The sequence below is a fragment of the Macaca nemestrina genome, chromosome 3 (genome assembly GCF_043159975.1).
Source record: "Macaca nemestrina isolate mMacNem1 chromosome 3, mMacNem.hap1, whole genome shotgun sequence".
Classification (NCBI taxonomy): Eukaryota; Metazoa; Chordata; class Mammalia; order Primates; family Cercopithecidae; genus Macaca; species Macaca nemestrina.
This window is the reverse complement of record NC_092127.1, coordinates 36,047,478-36,074,291: the sequence shown is the minus strand read 5'-3', so window position 1 is coordinate 36,074,291 and position 26,814 is coordinate 36,047,478. Positions and strand designations below refer to the sequence as shown.

Sequence of the window (26,814 nt, the reverse complement as noted above, 5' to 3'; positions counted from 1 at the left end):
CCCAGTAGTCCTCTAAATGAAGTCGATCTAAACCCTCTAGGCAAATAGTTGACTGTCCTATAGAGACAGAAATTCCTGGGAAATAGCCTTAGTAGCCTTTGATTCACATTCTTCACTAACTCCAAGTTATTCCCAGTTATTAAAGGAAGCAGTTGATAGTGATCAGCTTTGTCTCTGGATATGACTTTGGCCATTGTATTTCCATCACAGCCAAAAGCATTAAAAACATGCCATGATCTTTATTTTATTTATGTAATGAGTCTGGCCAAAGGATTTATTTTCTGTATTCATTTTGTAACATTTGGAGAATATAAACTTAATTTTGGGATAGAGCCCCTTTTTCTGAAAGTATAAGACCTAATATGTCCTGGTTGTACTTAAACCATAAAAGCCTGCATTACTTTACAAGGTGTGCCATTTGCTTGGCTGGCATTTTTATGGTTACATAATATTTATATAATTTTCTGTTAACCAAATAAAAGTATGTTTACCTGGTAAGTGTTATTTGAAAACTTTATGTATCTTGCTTTGAGTGAGTTTAATTTGTAGCCTCAGAATTTCAGAATCAGAGGGGACTTGACTCCTCCTTTCCTTTTGTGGGTGAGAGAGCTGACCTGCCTCGAGTCCCACAGAAGGGCTGGATTGGAGCGTCTGTTGATAATCTGGTTAGGTGTCCATCCTGCCGGAGCCTGCAGCCTGCTTTGCTGGGAGATATTTGCTCTGCCCCATGGTCATCTAAACTTCTCAGATTTCAAAGGTATCATTAGGGATTCTTAGTTCAAGAAAAAAGAAGGTACTGAAATACATCGCTTCAAACTGGAAAACAGGCCGGTTATTGTGGAGTTGAAGTTCATTTGCCTTTATTGTGGGATAAGAGATAGAAGAAGTATACTGATGAAATCACTTAAAAGAAAAATGGAAGAAAACATATTTTCAGAAAAGGTTCCTCCCAGCACCCACTTTTGCCATCTGATTAATCAGCTGTTGGCTCCTCTGCCGATTGGCTGCTCCACAGGTTCAGGGTGGGCATTCACTGTAGCAGGGAGGACCTTCCATGAAACAGTCATGTGTCCTTTGGTGGGGATGCTTTACATTTATATCTGTTCTGTTTTCATCTTCATGACTGTCAGACAAGGGAGGCAAGGAAGGGGGGGCTTGTGTTCATTTTATGAATAAGGAAACTAAGGCACAGGCAGCTTAGGAGACTTAACTTTGACTGTAAAACTAATTAGTGGCTGTCATGACCAGAATCCAAGTCTTTATCCTTCTCTGCCTCTTTGCCAGCTTAAAACATGTGTATATAAAATATACATTACATAAAACTTATTTTAACCATTTTAAATTACCGAATTTAGTGGCATTAAGTACATTAACATTGCTGTGCAACCATCACCACTATCCATATCCATTTCCATTTCCAGAACTTTTAATCATCTCGGACAGTAAATCTGTACCCATTAAATAATAAATACCCATTATCTCCTTTCCCCAACCCCTGGTAACCACCAGTCTACTTTCTATCTCTATGAATTTGATTACTGTAGGTCCCTCATGGGTAGAATCATAAAACGTTTGTCCTTTTGTATCTGGCTAAGTTCACTTAGCATTGATGTCTTCAAGGTTCATCCATGTTGTAGCATGTGCCAGACTTTCTTTCCTTTTTTGAAAAAACCATCTTGACCATCTTAATCGTGCAGTTCAGTAGTCTTAAGTATTTCACATTGTTGTGCAATGAGTCATGCTGAATGGTATTCTGTTGTGTGTATATACCATATTTTGTTTATTCGTTTATCCATCAGTGGACACTTGGCATTTTCCCACCTTCTGGTTATTATGAATAACGATGCTGTGAATATTGGTGTCCCCCCCCCACCTTTTTTCCTTGACCTCTTTTAAAGACTTTTTGTAGAACTCTTAGTATACTTTCATCTATGAACAAAATAAATTTCTAGAGCTTCATGGATGTTAAAAATAATGCTAAATTTAACTCTCATGAAGTCAAATTAGATGTTTGGTGTAGGAAAGAATATGGGGAATGTGAGTGGAAACTATTAGCTAGAAATTGAATTGTTTTTGTTTATTAAAGGGAATAACCAGCAAGTACCTGTCAAGAATGAAGTAGATCATTGTGAAACTTTGAAGAAGGTGGACACAAAGCCTTCTTCAGAAAAGAAGATTCACAAAACATCTAGAGAAGACATGTGTTCTGAGAAACAGGACATAACTTTCGTAGAGGTCTGTATTTTTTTTCTTGCCTATTAAAAAGAACAAAACTCATTTTTAGAGCTGAGTATTAAGTGAATATATATATTTCATATGTTTCACTGCATTTGAATCCATATTAGTAACTGGTGAGTTTGATGTGTGTGTTCAGAAAATTTTATTTACCTTCTAATTATATAAATGTTACTACAGTAATTTTTAGAGAAACCAGATAGCTTTTACTCTGAAGATAATCTATTCTTAAGCAAATGGGTAATTCTTAGGTAACGATGGCAGAGTAGAACTTGACTAACATATTCCTTCTATCCAGTTATTACTGAATATCCATATTTTAGGGCATACTCTTGCTGAGTTGTATTGCTTTTTGTCTGTCTTTGTCCTCGTATCTATCATCTTCTGTCTAAAAGATGAGAAAAGTATTCATGATATAATAGAAGAAAATTTTCCTGATATGAGGGAAGAACTAAATTTGTAGATCAAAGGGGCACAATGTGTACAACAGTAAAAACTGATACATCATACTGGGCATAGGCATTTAGTTACATTAATTGAACTTCAAACATAAAGAGTTGTGCAAAGACAGGAAAATCAAGAAGTACAAACTTAAGCTCAGACTTTTCGATAGGAACATCTAACACCAGGAAACAGTGGAGTGGTATCATTGAGAGAATGGAAATGTAAACAAAGAATATTGTGTCCAGCCAAGTTAATACTCAAGTACAAAGGCAACAGGCAGACATCCTTAAATACAAATGAAATCATAAGCCATTCTTGTAAAATCAAGTTAATGAAATTTAGCCAAGCAAGATATGAACACTCAGATGAAAGAAGGCATAATAAAGGTCTCTTGTTGAAGTTTCAATCTATTTTATATCCAGAGCAAAGACTAAAACTTTGGCAATTATAACCACAGAACAGATTGGAAAATTGAAACTTTAACCAAGTAAAAATATAATATAATCTGCAAAAACCAGGAGGTGGGATTGAGAGGTAGGTGAAAATAAATTTTAATTTTAGTATTTCTCAGTACTATGAAAACATGAAACGTGTAGTTTAAAAGGGTGATAACTTAAGAAAATATTTTTATAGTCTTTTTCTTAACCTTAGAGAGATCCTTAAGGAATTACTATAGCATGTATTGAAGAAATAATTATTTGAAACTTGGCAGTTCCCTTGGTTCTACTTTGGTTTATTTTTCTTATGTTAAATTCATATAAAATTGACCCTTACATTTTTAGTTAAAAATTATGTATATTCCTAGTGTTATAAATTATTCCCATCATCTGTACTGCTATTCTTTCATGTGTGTAGGCTCATAGAAAAATACTCACAAATAAGGTTTGCAAAATAATGGGAGACCCTAGTTATTTCTGAGTGGTGGGATTTTGGATTACTTCTTTTTCCTTTTTTATTTTCTTCTCTTTTATGAAAACTTTATAACAAACATGAATTTTTTAATTCAAATAAAGTAGAAATGATACAAAATAAGTATGTTGCAAGCAGTCCAAACCACGAATTTATAGTCTGTTTGGAAAGACAAGAGATTTCTGTGTAACCAAACACCAAGATTCATAGTAGAGGGGATTTCAGAGATTGAAAAGTCTGTATAGGCCAGGGTGCCATGGAAAGCTCCCAGAGGAGGTGGAAACTTGTGCAGGTAGCATGTGGAAGAACAGAGAAGGGAAGGTGGGTAGTGGGCAGCACTGAGCCCCCAGGTGGAGGAACCATTGAGGCATAATTGGGTGCAGTTAGGGAGCCATCTGACTGGGAAGAAGCTACCTTTGGGGAAGTAATGGGAGGGAGAGGACAGAGTCCTCCTAGGTTGGAAGGCCATTGAATGCTGATTGAAAGTTCAGACTTTCTTCCCGAGGTCTTGATGGGAAACACAAATGGTGACATAGGCTGAGTGAAAGCAATAGGAAGGTGGTGGTATCCGTAGAGAACTGAAGAATTGTTGCCTGCTAAGGAATTTCAGAATCAAATTTGTTAAAAGCACGTTTGTCCAAACAAAAAGTTGTTTTGGAGGATTTGGCCTGAGGATTGCTGCTTTGGGACCTTTCTGCAGATTTTGGGGAGCTATTGAAGGTTTCTGAGTTGGTAGGGGGCGGGAGGGGGGAGCGGACAGTGGTTCACAAACTGAAAGCAACCTGTGGGCTGTGGTCTTCCTGAAGGTAATAACTGGATATTGTTCAATTCAGTTTTATAAAGACTGTCAGGATGCCTGTTACATAGAACCAGTGTAGTTGAGTAAATGCTTTGAATGTGAATATAAGACATTATTGGAAGATCATTCTCAATGTTTTGGAGATTGAATTGGACAGGGAAGAAATGGATACCAGCTCTTTTCTAACAAAGAGGCTGTTACTCTGCGGGGAGATATGATGTAATCAGGGTTTACATTTGAGCAGGAGTAAAGGATAGGAAAGTAGATAAGAGACATTTTGGAAGAGAAAACCATCAGAACTTAGCACTAAATGCGTACAGGAGAGGAGTCATTTTTTTACATGACCGTTTACAAAAGATAGCTCCAAGGTTCCAAGCCTGGGTGACTAGAATGGATAATTCTGATGGAGGTGATAAGCTCATTTTTATGTCTGTCAAAGCAATGTTGTTATCATAGTTAAGAGCTTGCACTTTACAGCCAGGCTTCTTCTGGATTTGAATCTAGTTCATCATGTATTCATTCTGTAATATTTGGTTAGTTACTTAACACTGCATTTTTCTCCTTCTGCAAAATGAGGATGATGATTGTATCCTACCTCAAAGAGTTGTGAGGATTAAATGGGTTAATATGAGAATTGCTTTAGAATGGCAACACTTACAAAGTATTGACAAGCAGTAAGTCTCAAAGTGATAGGTGTAATATTGATCGCTACCAACAGAGAGGGATGGCTGAACTTTGAAGTGAGATGTGTAGTAGACATTGGGAGGTGGAGAGCTTAGAGCTTCTGCAGCAAGTGAGGCCTGGAGCTTAAGATTTAGGGGTTACCCATTTGGAGGTTAGACATGGAGTCTGTGAGGTGTGCACGGAGAAAAGACAAGGGCCCCGAGTTCAAACCTTGGGGAGGAGAGGCAGTGTTAAATTTGCAGACTGGCTGAGGGTGCAGGTATAGCAAGTATACAGAAAGCTAGGCCTAAAGGTGAGGGTAGGGCACACTTTCAGGAGCAGAAATAGTCATTGAATTTGGGTTAGGAGGGAATGAATGAAGTTAGGAGTTTAACCTAACATCCTTTTGACATGGGCTTTGGAGTCTTACCTGTTGCCCTGCAATGAAATAGAAACTGATGCTGCCATGCACTGACTCCAGCAGATGCACAGCCTTGTGTGCTGGGAGGAGAGACTGGAATGGATTATCCCAGGGTCCCCTCAGCCCAAGATGGCACTAAGGAAGAGTGGTGCTGCCACTGGCCTCCACCTGCCACATGCGTGGGTGCCATTGCCTATCTCAGACTCTCTTCCCAGCACTGAAATCTTCCTGGCTAGGTCTGTGCCAGGCTTAGTTGTGCCCTTGGTTATGGCAGTTTTCTTAATTTCTTCAAGTTACTTTCTTCTCTGTGTGTCTTTACCATTAGATCCCTGAGGGCATGTGTGTTGCGGTTTACCTCTGTCCCTAGAGCTCAAGGCAGTTCTTGCTGTCGGTCTCAGTGGTTGTATGAGACCCTCCCTCCTTGTTTGGTCTGTAAACCTGTGTAGGACAGACATCTGCATCTAATGGTGGCAGCCAGTTCGTAGGAGACATGCCCGTCTGAGGGATGTGGATGGCATAGGCTGTACTTCGTGGCCCAAGGTTGTCCCCAACCAAGTCAACCAAGGCGGATTCTCTGGTGCAGATCTGGGGGCAGTGGTTTGTCATTTCTTTCCTGTCTCTGTGACTCACTCCTTGTTTTGTAGAACTGGTCTTTAAAATCCTGTGAGTGTATTAATACTTTCCATTTCGTTGTTCATTTGGCAAAAATCGTTCTCAATAAGTACATTCCCAAGTGCAGTGCCCAGTGTTTGTTTTTCTTGCACATTCTTAGAGCCTAATTTTGCAGCTTACAAAATTGTATAAATCTGTCTATATGATACATGTGGAACATTCCTCTGGATTTATTGGCAAGGAAGATTGAAGCCCAGGTTTGGAATCCACAAACTAAATTTTAACCCTAGCTTTGGCTTTTTATTTTCTTTTAAGCAGATTTTTTTTCCTTAGAAAAGTAATTCATAATTATTATAGAAGCATAAAGAATAAAGTAGAAAAAGATCTATCCAGAATAAACCACTTTTAACATTTTCGTATTCTTTTCTATGCAAATTTTTGAAAACTATTATCTTAAAATAGTTAAGATAATTATTATTGTCTGTAACTTTGCCATAAGATTATAACTAAATTTTCCATAAAAATTAAATGGGGAGCTTTGTTTTCAGTGGTTACATAACATTTCATCATTTAACTGTGCCGTAATTTAAATCATTCTCCTGCAGTTGGACATTAAGAGTGTTTCCAACTTCTTACTTTCATAAATAGGTCTGTGATGAGCAATTTTGTTCCTCTTACCTGTGCACCTCATAAGGCTTTGTTATAGATGTCAAAAAATAGAATGAAAGGGTATTGATATGGTTTGGCTATGTCCCCACCCAAATCTCATCTTGAATTGTAACTCCTACAATTCCCACATGTCATGGGAGGAACCCGATGGGAGGTGGTTGAATTATGGGGGTGGGACTTTCCTGTGCTGTTCTCATGATAGTAAGTCTCACGAGATCTGATGGTTTTAAAAACGAAAGTTTCCCTGCACAAGCTCTCTTCTCTTGTCTGCTGCCATGTGAGACCTGCCTTTCACCTTCTGCCGTGATTGTGAGGCCTCCCTAGCCACGTGGAACTGTGAGTCCAGTAAACCTCTTTCTTTTGTAAATTGCCCAGTCTCAGGTATGTCTTTATCAGCAGCGTGAAAATGGACTAACACAGGTATCAACTGTGTAAAGCTCCTATGTGTGCTGACAGATTGCTCTCCAGAAAGTTGGTGCCCATTTGTTCACATGTCACGTCTGAGAATGCTGCTTTCATTCTCCTCTGTGCAGCAGCAATTGGTTGCAAAATCTCGGTCAGTGTGATAGGTGAGCAGTCGTGTTTTGGTTTTCTTACTAGGAAAGGGTGAGCATTTTCCTTCATTTTTTGTAGAAGGCTGAAAAACACAAAAAAACTGTCCATCCAAAACGCTACCACTGAAAAGAAATTCTAGAAATTTAGAGGTAAATGTCTAACCTAGTTCTGCTTCCACACTTCAGAGGCAGACACAGTGAACAGGATCCTGCTTCCCCAGCCATTTCCTAGTGCTTATGCATCATAAACACATTTGTGTTTTCTAAACCAAAATGGAAAGAGGAGACCACAAGGTAGTCTATAATTTACCTTTTCTAAAACATTATTTTATGATGAAATATTTTGGACAAGCTCTTCTTGTTTTTTTTTTTTTTTTGCTTTTATATTTCTTTCATGAATTTGTATCTCATGTCTTTTGCCCGTTTTTCTTTTGAATGTTTTATTCTCTGTAAGAGCACTTTTTGTGTTAAAGATATCAACTCTATCAAATATTGTGTATCAGAGTTTTTTCTTAGTTTGCTAAGAAACTAAGCAAATTTAGTTATTGCCTATTTGATTTTACTTATACACAGTGGCTTTAAGAATGGCTTAGTGCAGTAAGTTTGTGATTTCTCTTCTTTGATTTCTTCCTTTGCTTTTTTAGTAAAGCTTAGGAAATCTTTGTCCACACTGCCATCTGTTAAATCATCACCTCTATCAGAGACCTCAGCAAACTTAACTAGTTCAAGTAGTTCAGCTGACGCAGGAGAATCTCCTGAGCCCGGGAGTTCAAGACCAGTCTGGGCAACACAGCAAGACCCCTTCTCTGCAGGAAAAAAAAAAAAAAAAAAAAAAAAAGCTGCTGGGCATCGTGGCACTTGCCCATAGTGTCAACTACCCCGGAGGCTGAGGTAGGCGGTTGCTTATGCCTAGGAGGTTGAGGCAGCAGTGAGCCATGATTGTCTCACTGCACTCCAGCCTGAGCAACACAGCAAGACCCTGTCTGTAAAAACAAAACAAAACAACCACCAAAAAAACCTCCAAATAACCCAATAATAATGATGACGATAACTAAGTTTCATGTAAATGGCTTATGAGATGCTAGGTAACTGAGGCCACACAGTGCTTTGAGGATGACTCAGGAAACTGAGGCAGAGAGGCTAAGAGGCAGAGAGGCTGAGTAACTTGCCCAAGGTTACACAGCTGGTAATCAAGCCACAAGACTGAAACTAGGCAGTTTAGCCTCCGAGATATGCTCCTAATTGCAGCTCCATGTGACTCTTCAGTTTCCTGGTTAGTCCCGCCCTTCTCTGTCTGGGACCCTCTGTACCAGAAAGCAGCCAGGTGGTGCTTTGCTCTTCCTCAGATTTCTTGACAAGTCTGTTGCTGTGTGCTATGGCTCACTTTCCCTCCTTGTTCCACCCGCTGCCTCCATTGCTGGCCTGTTCTGTCTCAGCCACCTCCCAGTGCTCCCTGCCACTCTTTGTGGGATATGTCGTACGCCTCTGAATCTAGCTTGTCCTGCATTCTCCTTTTCTTTGTCATACTCACGGAGAACTCTTTGATGCTTCTGGTCACCGAGTCCCGCCTCTCAGTAGTCCTGAATGTACTCACCCTTTCGCTTGCACAGGAAGACAGTTCCAACCAGGTGGATTTGAGAAAGGCAGCCAAGTATCAGAGTGACTGCTTACCAGCTCACGCTTTCTGAGACCCCACTGAGAGACTGATTTTTTATTTGTACCTGACCCGGGAGGGATGGATAGGCTCAAGTACTTGCTGTGTCGACAAGCCTTTGTTGGCCCTTGAGTGGACAGGGGGTGGGAAACCCCCCTTCCAAGTTAGAAATATGCCAAGGAACAATACATGAAGAAATGTAGTGCATGTAACATTAAATCCTGAGTCTGCATGTCCTTCTGTTTAGCTTCAAACTTTAACAGTTAGCATAAGGTCCTGTAGGATAGGGCTTTGTATGTTTAACTTGTCAGGTTTTTAAAATACCTTCAGAATCAGAAAAAGGTTAATACATACTTACTGGGGGAAACAAAGGTGTATAAAGGAGAAATAAAAAATGTCATAATTCCACTGCCTATACAGTTAAAATCCCATTTGGCTTCTAGTGTTTGTTTATTGTGGTATGCACATCGCTTTAATAGATGCATGAGGGTTTGAATATCCCAGACATAGAACTTGTAGGTATTGCAGGTTATCTAAAACCTTTTCTTTTTCTCCTTCCAAGTTATTTGTGATAGTCGAGTGTATGTTTCAACTTCACAATTCCTAGCTGGGCCAGCCTTCTGAAAGAGAAGGTAAAATGAGCCAATCTTTGCTTTCCATGAAGTGTGAATCCTTCAGTCAATAGGAAGGGGACTTTTCTGGATCTAGGGGATTTGCCTCTGTGAGGTGCCTGGAGAAGACATCTTCCTCCTGAAAGGACCTAACACCCTGAAGAGATGTGTCTTTTAAGCCCTTGGGTCTCAGTGTGTGAGCTCCCACCACCGCCTACCCACTGACAGTGAATCCACTTTAAGGGGGCAACATATGGAAGGAAGAGTAATAATACGTATTAGAAGATGTTAAAGACTTGAGCTACTTCATAATTTGAAAGGGCAAGGGGAATCCCTCTTCCGTTGGGTCTGTTAATAGACCATGATTGACATTTAAAAGAGGGAAAGGCTCCAACTGAGGCTGAGAAACATACTTCTCAGTTTTCAACAGACTGGGACATTCTGAATTCAGATGGAGTCGGTCTTCAAACGCTTAAACATGTTTTTATTCATATTTGGTTTAAACCATTAAACATTTACTTTTTCGTCTTTAGCAAGAAGATCCTTATAGGAAGAAAAAGCTTCAGGAGAAAAGAGATGGAAATTTACAAAATTTAAATTGGAATAAAAGTCGAACATGTAGAAAGAACAAGAAAAGGGGTGTTGCTCCAGTCTCGAGGTGCGTAATTCTTACTATCCCTTTAATATTTTGATCTGTTTTTCACTTTATAGTTTTGCATTTGGCTATTAACTTTTAAACTTACTTTGGTGATGTTAGATACAGAGAATATGAGAGTGTAGATGTTTATATCTTAAGATTAAAATATGTTTGTAAAATTATTTTCCCATTATGTTTCTATTTTGTTAAAAATACCTTAAAGTGACCATTTTGTATCTTTCCTTTATAAAACGCTAACAGATTTGGTAGTTTTTAGGGGAAAAGCATAAGCCATCCCTCCGTGTGGAGACTTTCATTCTGCTTATGAGAGACAGGGCATTTGTGGAACAGGAACTAGAGAAAACCGCGGGGCACAGGCAGGTCTCTGCTATTCCCTGTTCAGCCGCTGACCCACCTGCGCTACCTGGGTCATAATAATGAAACAGAATAGTTACCCCTCAGGTCACCCTGGCTTTAGTCCTGCAGAAGGTAGGTTCTTACAGCTGCAGGAAGTGAGATGCCCAGACAGTATGTGGTTTGACAAGCTGGTAAGGGGCAGATCCAGAATTAGAATCCAGGCAGTGTGGCACTCTGCTTTGGAAACCTTGCTTCTTCAAGACACTTAATTTCCCTGACAAAATCTTTTTCTTATTGGTATCCCTTTCTGCTCATCATACTCTTCCACCAGACCCAAAGAGAGGAGGACTCCTATTGTCCCAGATTCATATTTTCACCTCTAATAAGTCATGGAAAGGCAGTCTGCATGTGTACATGATAAAATACAGATGTGGTTTTTTTTGTGTGTGTGGCTCTTCCAGGCCTCCTGAACAGAGTGACCTAAAGCTTGTGTGCAGTGACTTTGAGAGGTCTGAGCTGAGCAGTGACATCAATGTGAGAAGCTGGTGTATACAGGAAAGCACTAGGGAGGTTTGTAAAGCAGATGCCGAAATTGCAAGCAGTTTGCCTGCTGCCCAGAGAGAGGCAGGTATGTAATGATACTGAGCTACAAATGGTGCTTCTGTTGAAATTTTTGTTTGCTCAAGGAAGTATCTAATAAGAGAAATGACACTTCAATGATTTTACCTCTACAGGCAACTTAGCTAATAACTAAAGCCCCAGTGGAAACCTTTCAGGGTGAGACCAGAAAACTAAGAATCATTTGAGTCTCAGTAGGCCTCTAGTGCTGCCCCTCACACCCCCAATCTAGCCAGTCGTAACTATCCTCAGGCATATTGCTGAAGGAATGATGCTTGCTTGCTGCAGACGGGTCCCCTTTGGTGAAAGTGGAGAGTAGCCAGGTGAGATAGTGCTATCCCCATACCTGAGTCCAGCAGTTCTGCAGAGCCAGGCTGCTGCCCCACCCAAGGCCTGCTGGGCAGTGTCCCTGGGAGTGGTAGGTAGAGGGACACCCAGTGCTGAGTCCGGGGTCTGATACAGGATAGTAGGGGCTAGGGCAGTACATGTAGGGTATGGGGTGGTGGGGGTTGCAACCCTCCCAACCAACACCCACTTTCTCCAGACACATGCCCCATGTCACGACACAGGCCAGCACACTTAGCTGGTTTCTATCTCCACCCTCTCTTTTTCATTCCCTTGACACATGTGTGTTGCTTTTGGTCTTACTGAAGAGTCTTCCCACCCACGTATCAATATTTTGAAACTCTTAGTGGACATCTTATTAAAAGAGAGGGGGAAAATCACCTATGAATCTCTGGTGCAATAGAGTAGCCTCAGTCTTCTTGATAGAAGTTATTTGTTATTTCTAGAATCATTATTAGATCATGCTTATATAGTTGGCATTGACCCTCTTAGCCCCTAATTGCTCCTTCTATAGGCAGAGTAGACAGCCCATCCCCTACTGTTTCTCAAAGTGCAACCATTAGTTTCCATGAACAACTCCTTTCTTGCAAGATGAGCAGAGGTTGCTGAAGATGAACTTGGCCTTCCTCCTCCTGTCACCTCTCTCCTTCTGTTAGAAATCATGAGGCTGACAGTTGTTTCAGGGAAACATGACTGCTGTCACTCTTCCTCCAGAGGGTTACTACCAGAAACCTGAGAAGAAGTGTGTGGACAAGTTCTGCTCTGATTCCAGCTCAGACTGTGGGAGCTCCTCGGGCAGCGTGCGTGCCAGCCGGGGCAGCTGGGGGAGCTGGAGCAGCACCAGCAGCTCTGACGGAGATAAGAAGCCCGTGGTGGATGCCCAGCATTTCATGCCAGCCGGTGAGTCTTTAGCGGAGCCCCAGGCACTCTCAGTGGCCCTTCCTCTGCCTCCCGTGTACCCAGTCCACACAGTCTCGATCTGCCTTCAGGAGTGCAGAGGACAGATGGGACAGTGGCCTTGACCTTTGCTTTGGACTTTACTCACTTTCTTTTTCTTTCCTCCCTCCTTCTTCCCCTCCACCCTTATCGTAATCATCACTGTTTATTAGTGTCTGTCTTAGAATAGTTCATAGAGCTTCTGCATTTAGTTTTCCATTTGTACATTCTTAATGACACAGCATTTGCCATTGCGATGATTCTTAGATGTGGAGTTCTATGGCACTAAGTGCATTGCATTGTGCAGCCATCACAACTGTCCATCTCCAGAATTTTTTATCTTGCAAAACTGAAACTCTGTACTCATGAAACAATAACTCTGCATTGCTCCCTCCCTGTAACCCCTGCTCACCCCTCTTCTACTTTCTGTGTCTATAAATTTGCCTACTCTGGGTATCTTATATAAGTGGAATCACACAATATGGTTTTTTTTGTGACTGGATCATTTCAGTGAGCATAATGTCTTCCAGGCTCAAAAACATTGTAGCATGTGTCAGCATTTCCCTCCCTTTTATTGCCGGGTAATACTCCATTGTATGTGCAGACACTTGGATGATAACTTTCACCTTTTGGTTTGTTCAAATAATGCTGCTGTGAACATTGGCTGTCCCTTCTTTTTGAGAAAGTTTGAGAAAGTTAATGATGTAGGAGAGGTCAAAGAAGCATCTGTGTTTCAGTTACCCAGAACTAACAACTCTTACTTTTACCGTATTTGCTTTTTTTTTTTTTTTTTTTAATCATCTGTTCACTTCTCCCTCCCCAAGGGAATCACTGTTTACTGTCATGAATTTGGTCTGGGTACTTTTAGTCCATTTAAAATTTTACATTCATATCCATCAACAAAATACTGACTATTAGTCTTTAACTTACATAAATGAAATCATACTTCAGTATAGCCTTCTGCCTCTTGCTCTTTTCACTCAGGTTTTTAAAATTTATTTTGGCCGGGCGCGGTGGCTCAAGCCTGTAATCCCAGCACTTTGGGAGGCCGAGACAGGCGGATCACGAGGTCAGGAGATCGAGACCATCCTGGCTAACAGAGTGAAACCCCGTCTCTACCAAAAAAATACAAAAAACTAGCCGGGCAAGGTGGCGGGCGCCTGTAGTCCCAGCTACTCGGGAGGCTGAGGCAGGAGAATGGCGTAGACCCAGGAGGCGGAGCTTGCAGTGAGCTGAGATCCGGCCACTGCACTCCGGCCTGGGCGACAGAGCGAGACTCCGACTCAAAAAAAAAAAAAAAAAAAAAAAATTATTTATTTTGAGAGTGAGTCGCTCTGTCGCCCAGGTTGGAGTGCGGTGGTGGGATCTCGGCTCATTGCAACCTCAGCCTCTCGGTTTAAGTGATTTTCGTGCCTCAGCCTCCTGAGTAGCTGGGGTTACAGGCATGTGCCACTACGCCCGTTTAATTTTTGTACTGTTAATAGGAGAGGGGGTTTCACCATGTTGCCCAGGCTGGTCTCTAACTCCTGGCCTCAAGTGATCTGCCTGCCTTGGCCTCCCAAAGTGCTGGGATTGGTGTGAGCCACCGCGCCCGGCCTACTCAGCATTGTTATTTTTATCTTTACATCTATGTGAAGATGTAGTTCCATTCCTTTTAACTGTTGTTTTCAACATAGTAAACTTTTTTTTTTTTTTTTTTTTGAGACGGAGTCTCGCTCTGTGGCCTAGGCTGGAGTGCAGTGGCCGGATCTCAGCTCACTGCAAGCTCCGCCTCCCGGGTTTACGCCGTTCTCCTGCCTTAGCCTCCCGAGTAGCTGGGACTACAGGCGCCTGCCACCTCGCCCGGCTAGTTTTTTGTATTTTTTAGTAAAGACGGGGTTTCACCGTGTTAGCCAGGATGGTCTCGATCTCCTGACCTCGTGATCCGCCCATCTCGGCCTCCCAAAGTGCTGGGATTACAGGCTTGAGCCACCGCGCCCGGCCCATAGTAAACTTTTAACCTTAGTAAAAAGAAAGCGTGGTGAGGTTGTGCAGTTCCTGTTTGTGTGGCGCCTTACATTTGTCAAGCATGCTCACGCATGCCCACGCACCCTGTGAGAAGGGGAGGGCAGGTGTCCCAGTTCTCACCGTCATCTGAAGCCTCAGCCTCAGAGAGGTTGCCTGGATCCTTTGACACCACGCAGTCAGTAGCACAGGCTTGAACGTGGGACTTCTTCCCCCAGATCCCAGTGCACTCCCCGCCTCATCTCCTGTTCTCCTCACGGGCTGTTCCACGCGATGAACACAAGCCATAGAAAATTTCCTTCAGCCGCCTGCAAGCTGTACCATTTCTTCTGTCTCCCACCAGCAGTGACACCTTAAAAGAAAGCCTTGTCTGAGAGACTAGTGCAGTAGCAGCCATGAAAACCTAGAGGATGTGCCCGCATGTATGTGATTCCACTCAGCAGTTCTCTGCGTTTTCCCTGTCTTGTCTCACTCAGCCTTTTCAGACATTGTTGTCTTAATGGCCCCCCAGAAAAGGTTCACACCACTGATACGTTCTGTGCGTGTGCATCTACCACAGAAGACTGAAGGTTAGCCTGAAGATTCCAGTGTGGGATTTAAAAAATGGAGGCCGGGCACGGTGGCTCATACCTGTCATCCCAGCACTTTGGGAGGCCGAGGCAGACAGATCACTTGAGGTCAGGAGTTCAAGACCAGCTGGCCGACATAGCAAAACCCCATCTCTACTAAAAATACAAATATTAGCTGGGCGTGGTGATGAGCACCTGTAGTCACGGCTACTGGGAGGCTGAGGCAGGAGGTGGAGGTTGCAGTGAGCCGAGATCACCACTGCACTCCAGCCTGGGTGACAAAGCGAGACTGTCTTGACAGAAAAAAAAAAAAAGGGGGTACATTAGTTAAGAAAAACTACAAGTGTGTCTTTTGCTTGAGGCAAAGGCTTACATTAGTAGAATGATGAAAATTATTAAGTATTGCTGTACAGTAGCATAGTATGCAGTGTTGTGTTTGAAGGTTATATAATAGCAGGAAAATGTCCCCAATGTAATAAATGGTGTAAAAAAACAAAAGACAATGTATATATGAAATACGATTCCAATTTTATACATATACACACACACATAAAGGAGATTGTAAAGAACTTCGGGAGGCCGAGGCAGGTGGATCATCTGAGGTCAGGAATTCAAGACCACCCTGGCCAACATGGCGAAATCCCCACCTCGATTAAAAATACAAAAATTAGCTGAGCGTAGTGGTGCATGCCTGTAATCCCAGCTACTCGGGAGGCTGAGGCAGGAGACTCGGTTGAACCCAGGAGGTGGAAGTTGCAGTGAGCCAAAATCGCACCATTGCACTCCAGCCTGGGCAACAGAATGAGACTCCGTCTCAAAAAAAAAAAAAAACAAAACAACAACGAAAAGAGATTGTAAAGAAATACACCTAAATGTTCATAATTGTAGTATAATTCCGTGATTCATGTTTAATGTTTAATTAAAAATTAAATGACTAAATGTGTGAATATCAGTTTAAAGTGAAAAACCAGTCATTATGTGTTAATAATATTAATAACCTGTGCATTTTAATACCGAATATACAGTTGAAGTATACTTTCTAAAACTTGTGATAATGTGTTTCTTTTAATGCAGGAGATGGTGTTTCACAACATGATTTTCCTTCTGAAGCTCCCATCTCCTTGAATATTTCTCATAACATCTGCAATCCCATGTAAGTTTTTTGTTTTCCAGCTTTTACAGTATGTTTTGTGTACTGTGTTTTCTACCAATTAGTGTGTTTCTTCTTTGTACTTGGTTCTGCAGGTTAAAATATGAAAACTTTTTAAAGATGCAGGAAAGTACAATCTGATTTTATTAATAATTCAGGAGTGGTGCAAGTAAACATAGTTCATGTGGGAGAGTCTCAGGTATTGCTGTTTTTTTCAGACAGATAGCCACGTTAGAAAATACCTAATTTTCTGAGGCCAGCTGTGGTGGTTCACACCTGTAATCCTAGCACTTTGGGAGGCCAGGGTGGGAGGATCTCTTGAGTCCAGGAGTTCAAGACCAGTCTGGGTAACATAATGAAACCCCATCTCTAAAAAGTATTTTTTTTTTTAAATTAGGCATAGTGGCACACGCCTGTATTTCCAGCTACTCTCTGAGGCTAAGGTGGGAGGATCACTTAATCCCAGGAGATCGAGGCTGCAGTGAGCTATGATCACACCACTACACTGTAGCCTGGGTAACAGAGCAAGATCCTGTCTCAGAAAAGAACACCTTATTTCCGAATGTAGAAGGAGGAAGCAGTGGTTATTATAAAGATGGGAATCATTTACCCTTTTCTAGGCCTTGAAATAAAACTAAGCATTAATAATTTAGGAAATGTTGCAAGAACCTGGTAGATACATGTTTACAGTTCCGCCCTATGGTGATTTCTGCAGCATTGGACAAAACAAGTACGTTTTATTGAGTGAGAGAAAAGGAGGGGGGGTAAGAAGGAGGAGAGTTCAGTGAGAGAAATGAACTTGGTTTCTTAGGTGCCTCCCTTATGGTGAGAGGACAGAGGATGCAGTTAAGCGGGTGAGTTTGTGAGGAGGGAAACGTGGCTAGTGCACAGGAAAGCTCTGCCTGGGTTTATTGGGGGGAGGTTGTCAACAAAAGAGTAAGAATTGCTGCTAACTGCTGACGGGTAGATTTAAAACAACAGGTTACCATAGTTATGTTAGTTAATTTTTTGTTGTTGATTATGACAAGACTTTGCTGGATCTTGGGAATTTAATATTCCTCAATTCTTTTCTGGCTGTGTAACTTTACATCTTTTATATCTGTCTGTTTCTCGGGGAAAACTTCAATTGAGTGAAAACTCAATCAGACGTGGTTATACAATATCAGTATTTCCTTAGGCCGAAAAAAATCAGTCATTCCTCCTTTGCTGTCTTCCCCACAGGGCTGTGAATAGTCTCCCACAATACGCAGAGCCTTCCTGTCCCACCCTTCCTGCCAGGCCCACAGGTGTTGAAGAAGATAAAGGTGAGATGCATACCTCTTGTTGCGGACATCAGCCAAGGGTTCTGTGCTATCCGTATTCCTGGCTGATGAGTTTGAGAAGGCAGAGCAGGCGGGACAGGGCTGTTGCTCCACCAGCCCCTTCTCCAAGCCACATGTGCACACATCAGGAAGGCACCTGCTCTGTGGATGGGCATCACTGGGGCCCCAGCTGACCTTGTGCATCGATACTGAACCCCCTCCCTACAGCTGAGGCACAGATGCCCCATGCCCTGGAATCATCCCAGGCCCCTCACAGCAGACTCCTGATGCGTTTAGTTCACCCTTCCCTAGTCAGAGATGACAGAAGAGTACAGAAGGGAGATGCGTGGCCCAAGGGAAGGAGGCTGGTTGGGGAGGGTGCCTAGGCTGAGGGTGCAGCACCTCACCTGCTTACCACTTCTCCTGGCCTGCTCCCCTTCCTTCCCAACTCACTGTGTCTTAGAAGCCTGTTAATTCAGCCTCAGCAGCCTTGGGGACCCGCCTTGCTCAGGCATCGGGACTGAGACCTTCTGCCTGCGGAGAAGGCTGTTGCGGGGGCACCTGGAAATAGGAGTGGGTGGGAGAGAAACCGCTCCTTCCTGGGGGCTCTGCTGGGAGGTGAACTCCAGCCCTCCCTCGTTTCTCTTCTCTTTTCCTCCTCCTCTGCCTCTTTCTGTCTTTTGTTTTCTGTTTGATTCTAGGGCTTCTTTCTTGCCTAACGTGGGTCAGGAATTATGGCAGGATAAACCTGACCTTCATTCTCTGTGTCTTTAATACACGTACTTGTTTTTGGTCATAGAATTTAATGCTGAATTTAAAAGCTGCTCTGCACATTGGAGAATTTTAACCCTTGAAAGCGAAAGACTTTATGTTGTTCCTTGGATACATTTTGGACTTGGGCAGTTATCAACAGAAATAGCGAATCTAGTGACTAGTCCATTAAAATAAGTGTTTTCAATTAAAAAAATCTAAAATTCAGTAATCCATAATTTGCAAAGGCAAGATGTGGGGGCGGTTTAGATGGTACTGCCTTTTTTTCTGTGGGGTAATAGAGAAAGGTAGGATTTTAATGGTGAGGAAGAATAAAAACTCCGAGCATCTGCCCTTCAGCATATGCCATTCTGCTTTGCTGGCAGTTGGAGATGTACGTGCAGTTTGGTGTCTTAACCCAGGTTTGTGTGTGTACTTCAAGTGCCTTTACCTTGGCGCCACTGACAGAGTACATCTTGTCCACAGTCTGTGGCCTGCAAAGCCGTGGGCCCATCACCCTTTGTACTCCCTCACAGCCATGTTTTCCTTCTTGCCCAGCTGAAATGACCTGATGCATTGTTACAGTCATTTCCTCGACTCCTCTCCTTTGTTGCTTTATTGCAAAGCCCCAGCCATGGTTTATCCCAGTGCCACACCTGCTCCACCTGCTCCTGTGCAAGCAACTGAAGCTGGAGAGCAGCATTCTCCATGCCAGCTGCCTCTGTGGATTCCCCAGCACCCACTTCACATAGTGCCTGTGTCCTCCTGCCCTGCCCCTCTGTCACCACAGTTCCAGTGCCTCCTGCCTCATTCTTTTACTTGATCTTGCTTCTTGCTTTCCTGGAAGAGAGAGAAGTGGTTAGAGGCCTTCAGCAAGCTCCCACTGCCCTCTCTACCTGCCCACCGTGTCATGCCCTTCTCCGCCTCTCTCCTGTTGCAGCCGGAAGAATTGTCAGCGCAACCCTTCTCTCCAAGGGTATTCCTGCAGATTCCCTCCCACATCATCAGTTTTTCTCTAATGGGTCATTCTCATCAGCACACAAATCTACTATAATACTTCCCATCATTAAAAATTTAACAATAGTCAAAACTCTCTCTTGACTGCCTTCTTCGGTGGCTGCTCTGTTTCTCTGCCGCTGTCGTTAGGAGACTCCTTTGAAGAATTATCTGAGTTGCCCATTCAAATTCCTCTCCTCCTGTCCTCCCTGGAAACCCCTGTAATCTGGCTTTTGCCACCATCGCTTTTTTGAAACCGTGCTGTTTTGCACATTGCTGAGTGCTTGGTTAAGTCTTTTCAGTCCCCATGTTGACCTGTTACAGACATTGGACGTTCTATTCTGGCTGGCAGACCTTAGGTTCCTGACCCAGCTTCTCCCCATCTCCCCACCTCATGACCCTGGAGCCCTCCAGAGAGCAGGCCTTGGTGCTCTGCTCTTCTCTGTCTGTGCACACTTCCTTGGTGATCTCATCTGCTTTCAAAGGTCTGAGTCTTTCTTTGACCCAGACAACTCCCAAATGTATATGCAGGAGACATTCATTCTATTGTGTTGGACTTTAAGCAAACTTGTGCCTTGCCCCAAAGGGAGACACTCTTCCTTCTGAGACTTTGCATAACAAATGCCCTGGGACAGATAGGTCAGAATAAAGGAGCCAGTGCTGCTTCTAGTAAGAAGTGCTATTCTTCTAGTAAGAAGAAGTAAAGAAGGTCTTGCTTTACCTGCAAGACCCAGGGAGAATTGTCTCACAACATACACACCTCTTATTTCTAGGTAGCCTTGGCTTCTGGTAGATTTTCACATGCGTATATCATTCCATAAGCAATTCTTAATCTAAGGGAAGGTGGAACCAAATCTGCTTTGTCTGTCTCATACATTTATTAACAGCGGCTGTCCACAGGAGCCTACGCAGCAGGATGAGGCCACTTTGCAGTATCGACCTCAGCCATGCCCCAGAGTCTCAGACCCAAGCAGCTGAACAAATCCCATAGATGACCAGGGTCTACCTTAGAGAGCCAGACGGCTTTCTCTTTAAGTTTCTGTATTGATCTCTCCACTTGACCAGAAGCATTACTCCAGGTACAGCAGGATGTATTAGTGATTGCATAGACTGCACCTTGGCCTGCGAGGAGAATATCTGGCGCCATTCTGTCATTTGTAACAACCGCAGCCAGTGAGTTGAGGCTGATCCAAATGCCTTCCAGGGACCAGGTGCTGTCTTCCATGACTTCAGCTAATATCAGCAAATTCCATACCAGCCGTTTCTAACTGGGTAGCTTCCTCCTAGTGATTACTGCCCATAGGATGTGCATGAACCAGTTATCCTTCCAGGAAGCTTACTTTGTGCCCCATGTGTGATGCTGGAAGTGTCGCCATGTCTGGGGCAATGATGCATCCAGGCAACAACAATGGCAGCCTAGATGGTGCAGACCTGATCAGTATCTTGATTCCAGCTGGTCTCAGTGGAGAACAGAAGGACCTCTATCTTAAGTGGCTCCAAGATTTAATCGGAAGTCAAGATCCATTTTCACATTTCAGAGCCCCAGAGAACAATGTCTTTAATCTGCCCCATCTGTTGCTTCCCAAGTGGCAGACCAAACACCTAAGCCATTGGCAATAGCCTAAGAGTTGTTTACACCTAGCAAGGTTCATCAGGGCAGAATTAGCCAGAGCTGTGGAACCACTTTGGGTTCTGCCCACTGATCAAAATGGCTGTGTTCCTTTTCATTTCTGCATGGTGGGCATTGAGGTGGGACAGCTGCAGCCCCCCAGTAGGTGCTGTCTTGATTTCAGCCCGACCCAGCCATCAGTGAGCCAGGCCCAGGCATTTAAGGGAGCCCCTGGGAATTGAGGGCCCAGTAAGCCAGCAACTTCACTTCAGGTGCAGAGTGGGAGATAAAGTTTCCCTAGAGGGGTAGCTGCCATGTTTCCACACAAAGCTGAAATATAGCTGGGGCAAGCCCACTTCATGAGCACCAGCCTCTTTGCATGAGTTCCCCTGAGCCCCATGGGGGTGACTCAGACAGCCCAAATGGATGCCACACACAGTGGGTTGTGCTACAGGAGAAGAACCCTGAGCTTTGGGATGCCAAAGCTTTTATAATAGGCAACAAGCATGTCTGCCCTTTGCTCCAGAAAGAGACACTACATGTTCCAAGGCTTTTGCTTAGCAAACATCTATGAAAAGATAGTCCAGGAGAAAGGTTGTCAATGCCTCTGCTTACAAGATGTGTAGAAATGGGAGAAATCCCTAGAGCCTTGTGTCGGAGAAGTCACTCTGTTCAAAACCTTCCAGTAGCTTCAAAGTAAATGCCTAAATTCTTCAAGGGGCCCGCAGGCTCTCTCTTCTCTGCTCCCAATCAGCTCTCTATGGCCTCATCCCCTACTCTTTCCCTTTCCCCTCTCCTTCCTGGCTACACTGGTATCCTTGCTGTTTGAACTCCCCAGGCACACCTTGCTTCAGGGCTTTTGTGTACTGTTTCTGCTGCCTGGAATGCACTTCCCTGTACCCACTGGGCTCACTTCCTCACGTCAGTCACGTCTTTGAGGAGCTGTTTTCTCACTGAGGCCTTTGACCATCCTATCTTAAATCATTGTATTTGGCCAGGCGTGGTGGCTCACGCCTGTAATCCCAACGCTTTGGGAGGCCGAGGCGGGCGGATCAGTTGAGGCCAGGAGTTTGAGACCATCCTGGCCAACATGGTGAAACCCCATCTCTACTAAAAATACAAAAATTAGCTGGGTGTGGTGGTGTGTGCCTATAGTCCCAGCTACTCAGGAGGCTGAGGCATGAGAATCACTTGAACCTGGGAGGTAAAGGTTGCAGTGAGCCAAGATGGCACCACTGCACTCCAGCCTGGGTGACAGAGCGAGACCATCTCAAAAAAAAAAAAAAAAAAAAAAATGCTGTATTTGCCGTCACAGCGCATACATTATCTGCCATGCTATACTTCGTTTGTTGTTTGTCTTTGCTCACTTGAATATAATTTGTTCTCTGCTGTATCCTCAGTATCTCTAATGGGGTCCTGCAGAAAGTAGTTCCTTAAATGTTTGTTACGTGAATCTCATCTTCTTATCCAGGTCAAGAGACAACGGACACTGTCTGAAGAAACGGTCAAAACAATATGCCGTATTTCAGAATTATATCCTGAAATTATATCCCAAAAGGAGTCAGTCAGCATGTGTGGGTGACATCAGGGAGTGTTTTCTGGAGGGAAGAGCAGGCACAGGAAGGGTAGGATGAGGGCCAGGTGAGGATAGGGTGGACTCAGGCCTTGTTCTCTTCCGTAGGTCTTTACTCACCTGGAGACCTGTGGCCCACTCTGCCGGTATGTGTGACAAGCAGCTTAAACTGCACCCTGGAGAACGGCATGCCTTGTGTGATTCAGGAGCCGGCCCCGGTTCATAATAGGTACAGCTTCACTTCTCTGATTGGTGCCTTGCTTAGTCTAAGGGCTTGCAGTTGGAATTTGAGTTCAATTTCTTGGGGTTTCCTTACAAAAATGAGGGCTAGGCTTCTTCCTCGGTGTACTTTAGCTGTGCGTTTCCTTCTGCCTTTTAGAGTTGCACTGGGACTAAACCAGTCTTTGAGAGAAAGATGAAAGGAAATAAAAGGAATAAAGCTGGTGACTGTCTTATTTTTTAAAAATTGAAAAGATGATTTATTCATGTATTAGAGGCAGATTTGGAAAAAACACTCCTAATTCCTAACTCCTAGCAGAGCAAAGCTGTTCATTTTTCTGTGGCATTATTCTTGAACACACTTACCATTGTATTTATTTGTTTATTTATTTTTTAGAGGCAGAGTCTTGCTCTGTCGCCCAGGCTGGAGTGCAGTGGTGCAGTTATCACTCACTGCAGCCTTGAACTCCTAGGTTCAAGCAATTCTCCTGCCTCAGCCTCTCAAGTAACTAGGGCTACAGGTGTGTGCCACCATGCTGGGCTAATTTTTAATTTTTTTTTTTTTTTTTTGTAGAGATAGGATCTTGCTTTGTTGCCTAGGCTGGTCTTGAACTCTTGGTCTCAAGCTGTCCTCCTGCCTTGGCCTCCCAAAGTGTTGGTATTATAGGCAGAAGCCACCACACCTGGCCCACATTTAAAGTTTTAAAAGATCAAATAATTTGAGTATTGAAAAATGTTGCACAATGGCAGTTTCTCAAATTTGCTATCTGTTGATACGTCATTCAGTTCAGGAGTCTTAAGAAAATGTTAGATATTTAATCACAGAATCCATTTGATGATTTTCTTGGTTCAGCTTATTACAATAGTATTTCCTAACTCATTTCTATAATAAGAATCTAGGTTGCAGTAGGGTTGCAGTATAATGAAGTATAGTCTTTATAGTTATGACTTCTCTAAGATGAATGTTGGTCTTGCTCTGAGTGGACATTTTTAATAGAACATGTTTAAGTCCTTCAGATGTGCACAAAGACACTTAAAGGTATTCGAGCTGTTCTTTCACAGTGCTGATAAAGCCACGGCTCTATTCTGTCTCTAGACTTAACAAGCATGGTTAAAAACAAGTGTGCTCCTAGTCCAGCCATTCATCCTGCAGATGATGTGTCATTAGTGATGAGCATTTAGCAAGCCTTTGATTCTGTGACTTGAGAAAGTACATCTTTTATTTTCCAAAATTGGGGAATTCACAGTGATTAGGATGCTAGGCAGTAAAATCATTTTCTGTTTTCTTTACTTGATGTCTTGACATCCTGTTTCTGAAACTAGACCGCTTGCTTTTTTGGCAGTTTCATTGATTGGAATGCAACGTGCGAAGGCCAGTTTTCCAGCGCATACTGTCCATTGGAACTGAACGATTACAATGCCTTTCCAGAAGGTACGGGCTCTTTAGACAATTCCAATGCCATTCTTTTATTCTTAGAAGGTCAAAGCAGGAAGTGTGTGGACTTAGAAGAATGTACCTTTTAACAGTGAGCAGACTTCGAGAATGAGCTTGCAGTAGACTGTCGAATGGCTTCATGTGGATCCAATTGTGTACTGATGCCATGTCTAATTTTATATGACCCTCAAAAAGCCCTCAATTTTGGGTGTTTGGGGGCTTCAACAATAACCCTAATCCATTTAGTCCTTCCAGTTAGGTAGAACTAGGTAATTTGGATCCATGTAGATGTAACATTGTTGGTTATCCATTGGGAGGCTGGAGCTTTAGCTGCTTGCTCTTCTCTTTAGGCAGTCAATTCCCATGTGAAAGAGAAACATTGGCCTGCATCCTATTATGTCCTTTACTTCTCTGCCCATGGGTGGTGCTGCAGAAGGAAGGAAAGGAGCTTGGAGGGGAAATTGTGGGAAATTGCAGATGCTTGGGCTCAGGCATCTGTAATAATAAAAAAATGAGAGCTGTAGGATTTCCCTGGTCAACTGGAAAATACTCTATTGTGCACTACTGTTGGATCATGGTTTCTTATACTGGAGCTGCCTTTTCAGGGAAGGGATGTATCATTCTTACCTAGATTTTGATGCATGCATTGCCCCATGCTAACCACAAGGGGGTGCTTCGGGAATGTTATTATGGTTGTGAGGGTCTGTGTTCATTACGTTTGATGATACCTAAGGAGTCCTTGGTTTTGGATTGCTGTATCAGCCCATATGATATATGTGTAGGTGGCTGAGGTTGGCATGACAGGTAATAAAAACATTTTAAAGACTGGCAAGAACCTTGACACTATTTAGATCTCTAGTAGTATTTTAATGTATTTTGTGTAATAGAAAGATTCCCATCAAGTGATCAAATAGAGAAAAACAAGCCCGGAGGAAGACCTTCCACGTTGAGGGCTTCCCAGGTTGTGTGAGAAACAGTTTTAATCTTGAGAATGATGTTGCAACAACTCTCCTGGTCCACACAGACCAAGTATTTATGTCTGTAACTTGTCAGTAGTATGGTGAGGCCTCGAAAGCTTTTTTGCCTGAAAGCGAGAATTCAGTTCTCAATGAAAATGTTTACCTGTGATGATATTCTCCCGTTCTTTGTAGAAAACATGAACTATGCCAATGGCTTCCCTTGTCCTGCAGACGTTCAGGCAGACTTTATTGATCACAACTCTCAGTCTACCTGGAACACCCCACCCAACATGCCTGCTGCCTGGGGACATGCCAGTTTCATCAGCTCTCCGGTGAGTGTTGCGCATCCTGTGCTGTGAACCGCTGGGCAGCCCTGAATTGTTTCCAGTGCTTCCTTAATCCTGGTCTCAGCTAGCTTTAGCGTTGGGTTCGGACCAGCCAAAGCCTGGCTTGCTTCTTTTAGATCGCAGAAGCCAGGGCTGGCCCCCCTCTGAAGGAAACCGACGTGTAATAATCAGATGGGTGGGATCTCGCAGACATTGACATTCTGGCCACCCCAAATGAAAAAACATCCCCAAATACACCAAGCAATGGCCCTTTGTAGATAAAATTGAACATGGGCCAGCCCTCTGTGCGACACAGCTGTCTTCATGTGGACTCACTGATCTTCACTGATAAGAGATGAAAGTCCCAGGAAGGTCACTGGGTGGTCAGGGTCCCAGAGCTCCCTGCCTGTGAGCACACCCTCCCTGCTCAGAAGCCCAACAGCTTCTCCTTTCACATCCGCTTGACATTTGTTTTTGTTTTTTTCCAGATAAAGGGTATTTGGCCTGTGGGTTCTTCCCTGGGTTGCAAATAAGTTTATCCCATTAGATGAGGGTTTCACAATCTTCCCTTTGAGAAAACATGGAGTTAAAGCACCCAGATTTAAATTGAGAGTAGTCTAATAACTTCCAAGTAACTTGATACCATTGTAGTATTCACTGCTGTGTATTCACCTTTCTAAGGCTTTTTTTTTTTTTTAACTTATTTTACCTCCCTCATTTACACTTCAGCCCTACCTCACAAGCACCCGAAGCTTGTCTCCAATGTCTGGACTTTTTGGTTCCATCTGGGCCCCGCAAAGTGACGTGTATGAAAATTGCTGCCCCATCAACCCCACCACGGAACATTCGACCCACATGGAAAACCAAGCGGTTGTGTGCAAGGATTACTACCCGGGGTTCAACCCGTTTCGCGCCTATATGAACCTGGACATATGGACTACCACAGCAAATAGGAATGCAAATTTCCCACTGTCTAGAGACTCGAGTTACTGTGGGAATGTGTGAAAATAATTGGAGTTTTAAACAATGTGAATAAAGAGGCTTGTGTTTTGATTACTAGTGTAAACTGGTTATTGAGATAGATTATGACATTGGTGGATTTTTGGCACTTTTATATGAAAATAAATTTTTTAATGAAATCTGGGTGCTCTATTTTTTTTTAACTTCATAAATCAGTGGTAAAAGCAAAGCATCCATATGTCAGAACTTTCAAAAGTCAAGAAGTGTGTCAGACATGCCAAATGTTTTAAATCTGAACAAGCGGGACTTCTTTTTTTTTTTTTTTTTTTTTTTTTGAGACAGAGTCTCGCTCTGTCGCCCAGGCTGGAGTGCAGTGGTGCGATCTTGGCTCACTGCATCTGCCTCCCGGGTTCAAGCAATTTTGCCTCAGCCTCCCGAGTAGCTGGGATTACAGACACGCGTGTGCTACCACATCCAGTTAATAGAGATTTTCAGTAGA

The 26,814-nt window shown here is 43.1% G+C and overlaps 1 protein-coding gene across 6 annotated transcripts in view; it reads left to right on the top strand.

The window, feature by feature from the left end:
- Window positions 1–26,408, top strand: part of TMEM131L (transmembrane 131 like) — a 170,001-nt gene extending 143,593 nt beyond the window's left edge. For all 6 annotated transcript variants that reach the window (XM_071092912.1, XM_071092911.1, XM_071092914.1 and 3 more), the window contains 10 exons: window positions 2,087–2,235; window positions 10,105–10,229; window positions 11,027–11,193; window positions 12,243–12,428; window positions 16,112–16,190; window positions 17,409–17,491; window positions 22,525–22,645; window positions 23,979–24,067; window positions 25,222–25,361; window positions 26,085–26,408. In XM_071092912.1, the coding sequence (XP_070949013.1) occupies window positions 2,087–2,235; window positions 10,105–10,229; window positions 11,027–11,193; window positions 12,243–12,428; window positions 16,112–16,190; window positions 17,409–17,491; window positions 22,525–22,645; window positions 23,979–24,067; window positions 25,222–25,361; window positions 26,085–26,360 (1,415 nt within the window). In that variant the 3' untranslated portion in view covers window positions 26,361–26,408. The remainder of the gene's footprint in view (window positions 1–2,086; window positions 2,236–10,104; window positions 10,230–11,026; window positions 11,194–12,242; window positions 12,429–16,111; window positions 16,191–17,408; window positions 17,492–22,524; window positions 22,646–23,978; window positions 24,068–25,221; window positions 25,362–26,084) is intronic.
- Window positions 26,409–26,814: the final 406 nt, after the last annotated feature.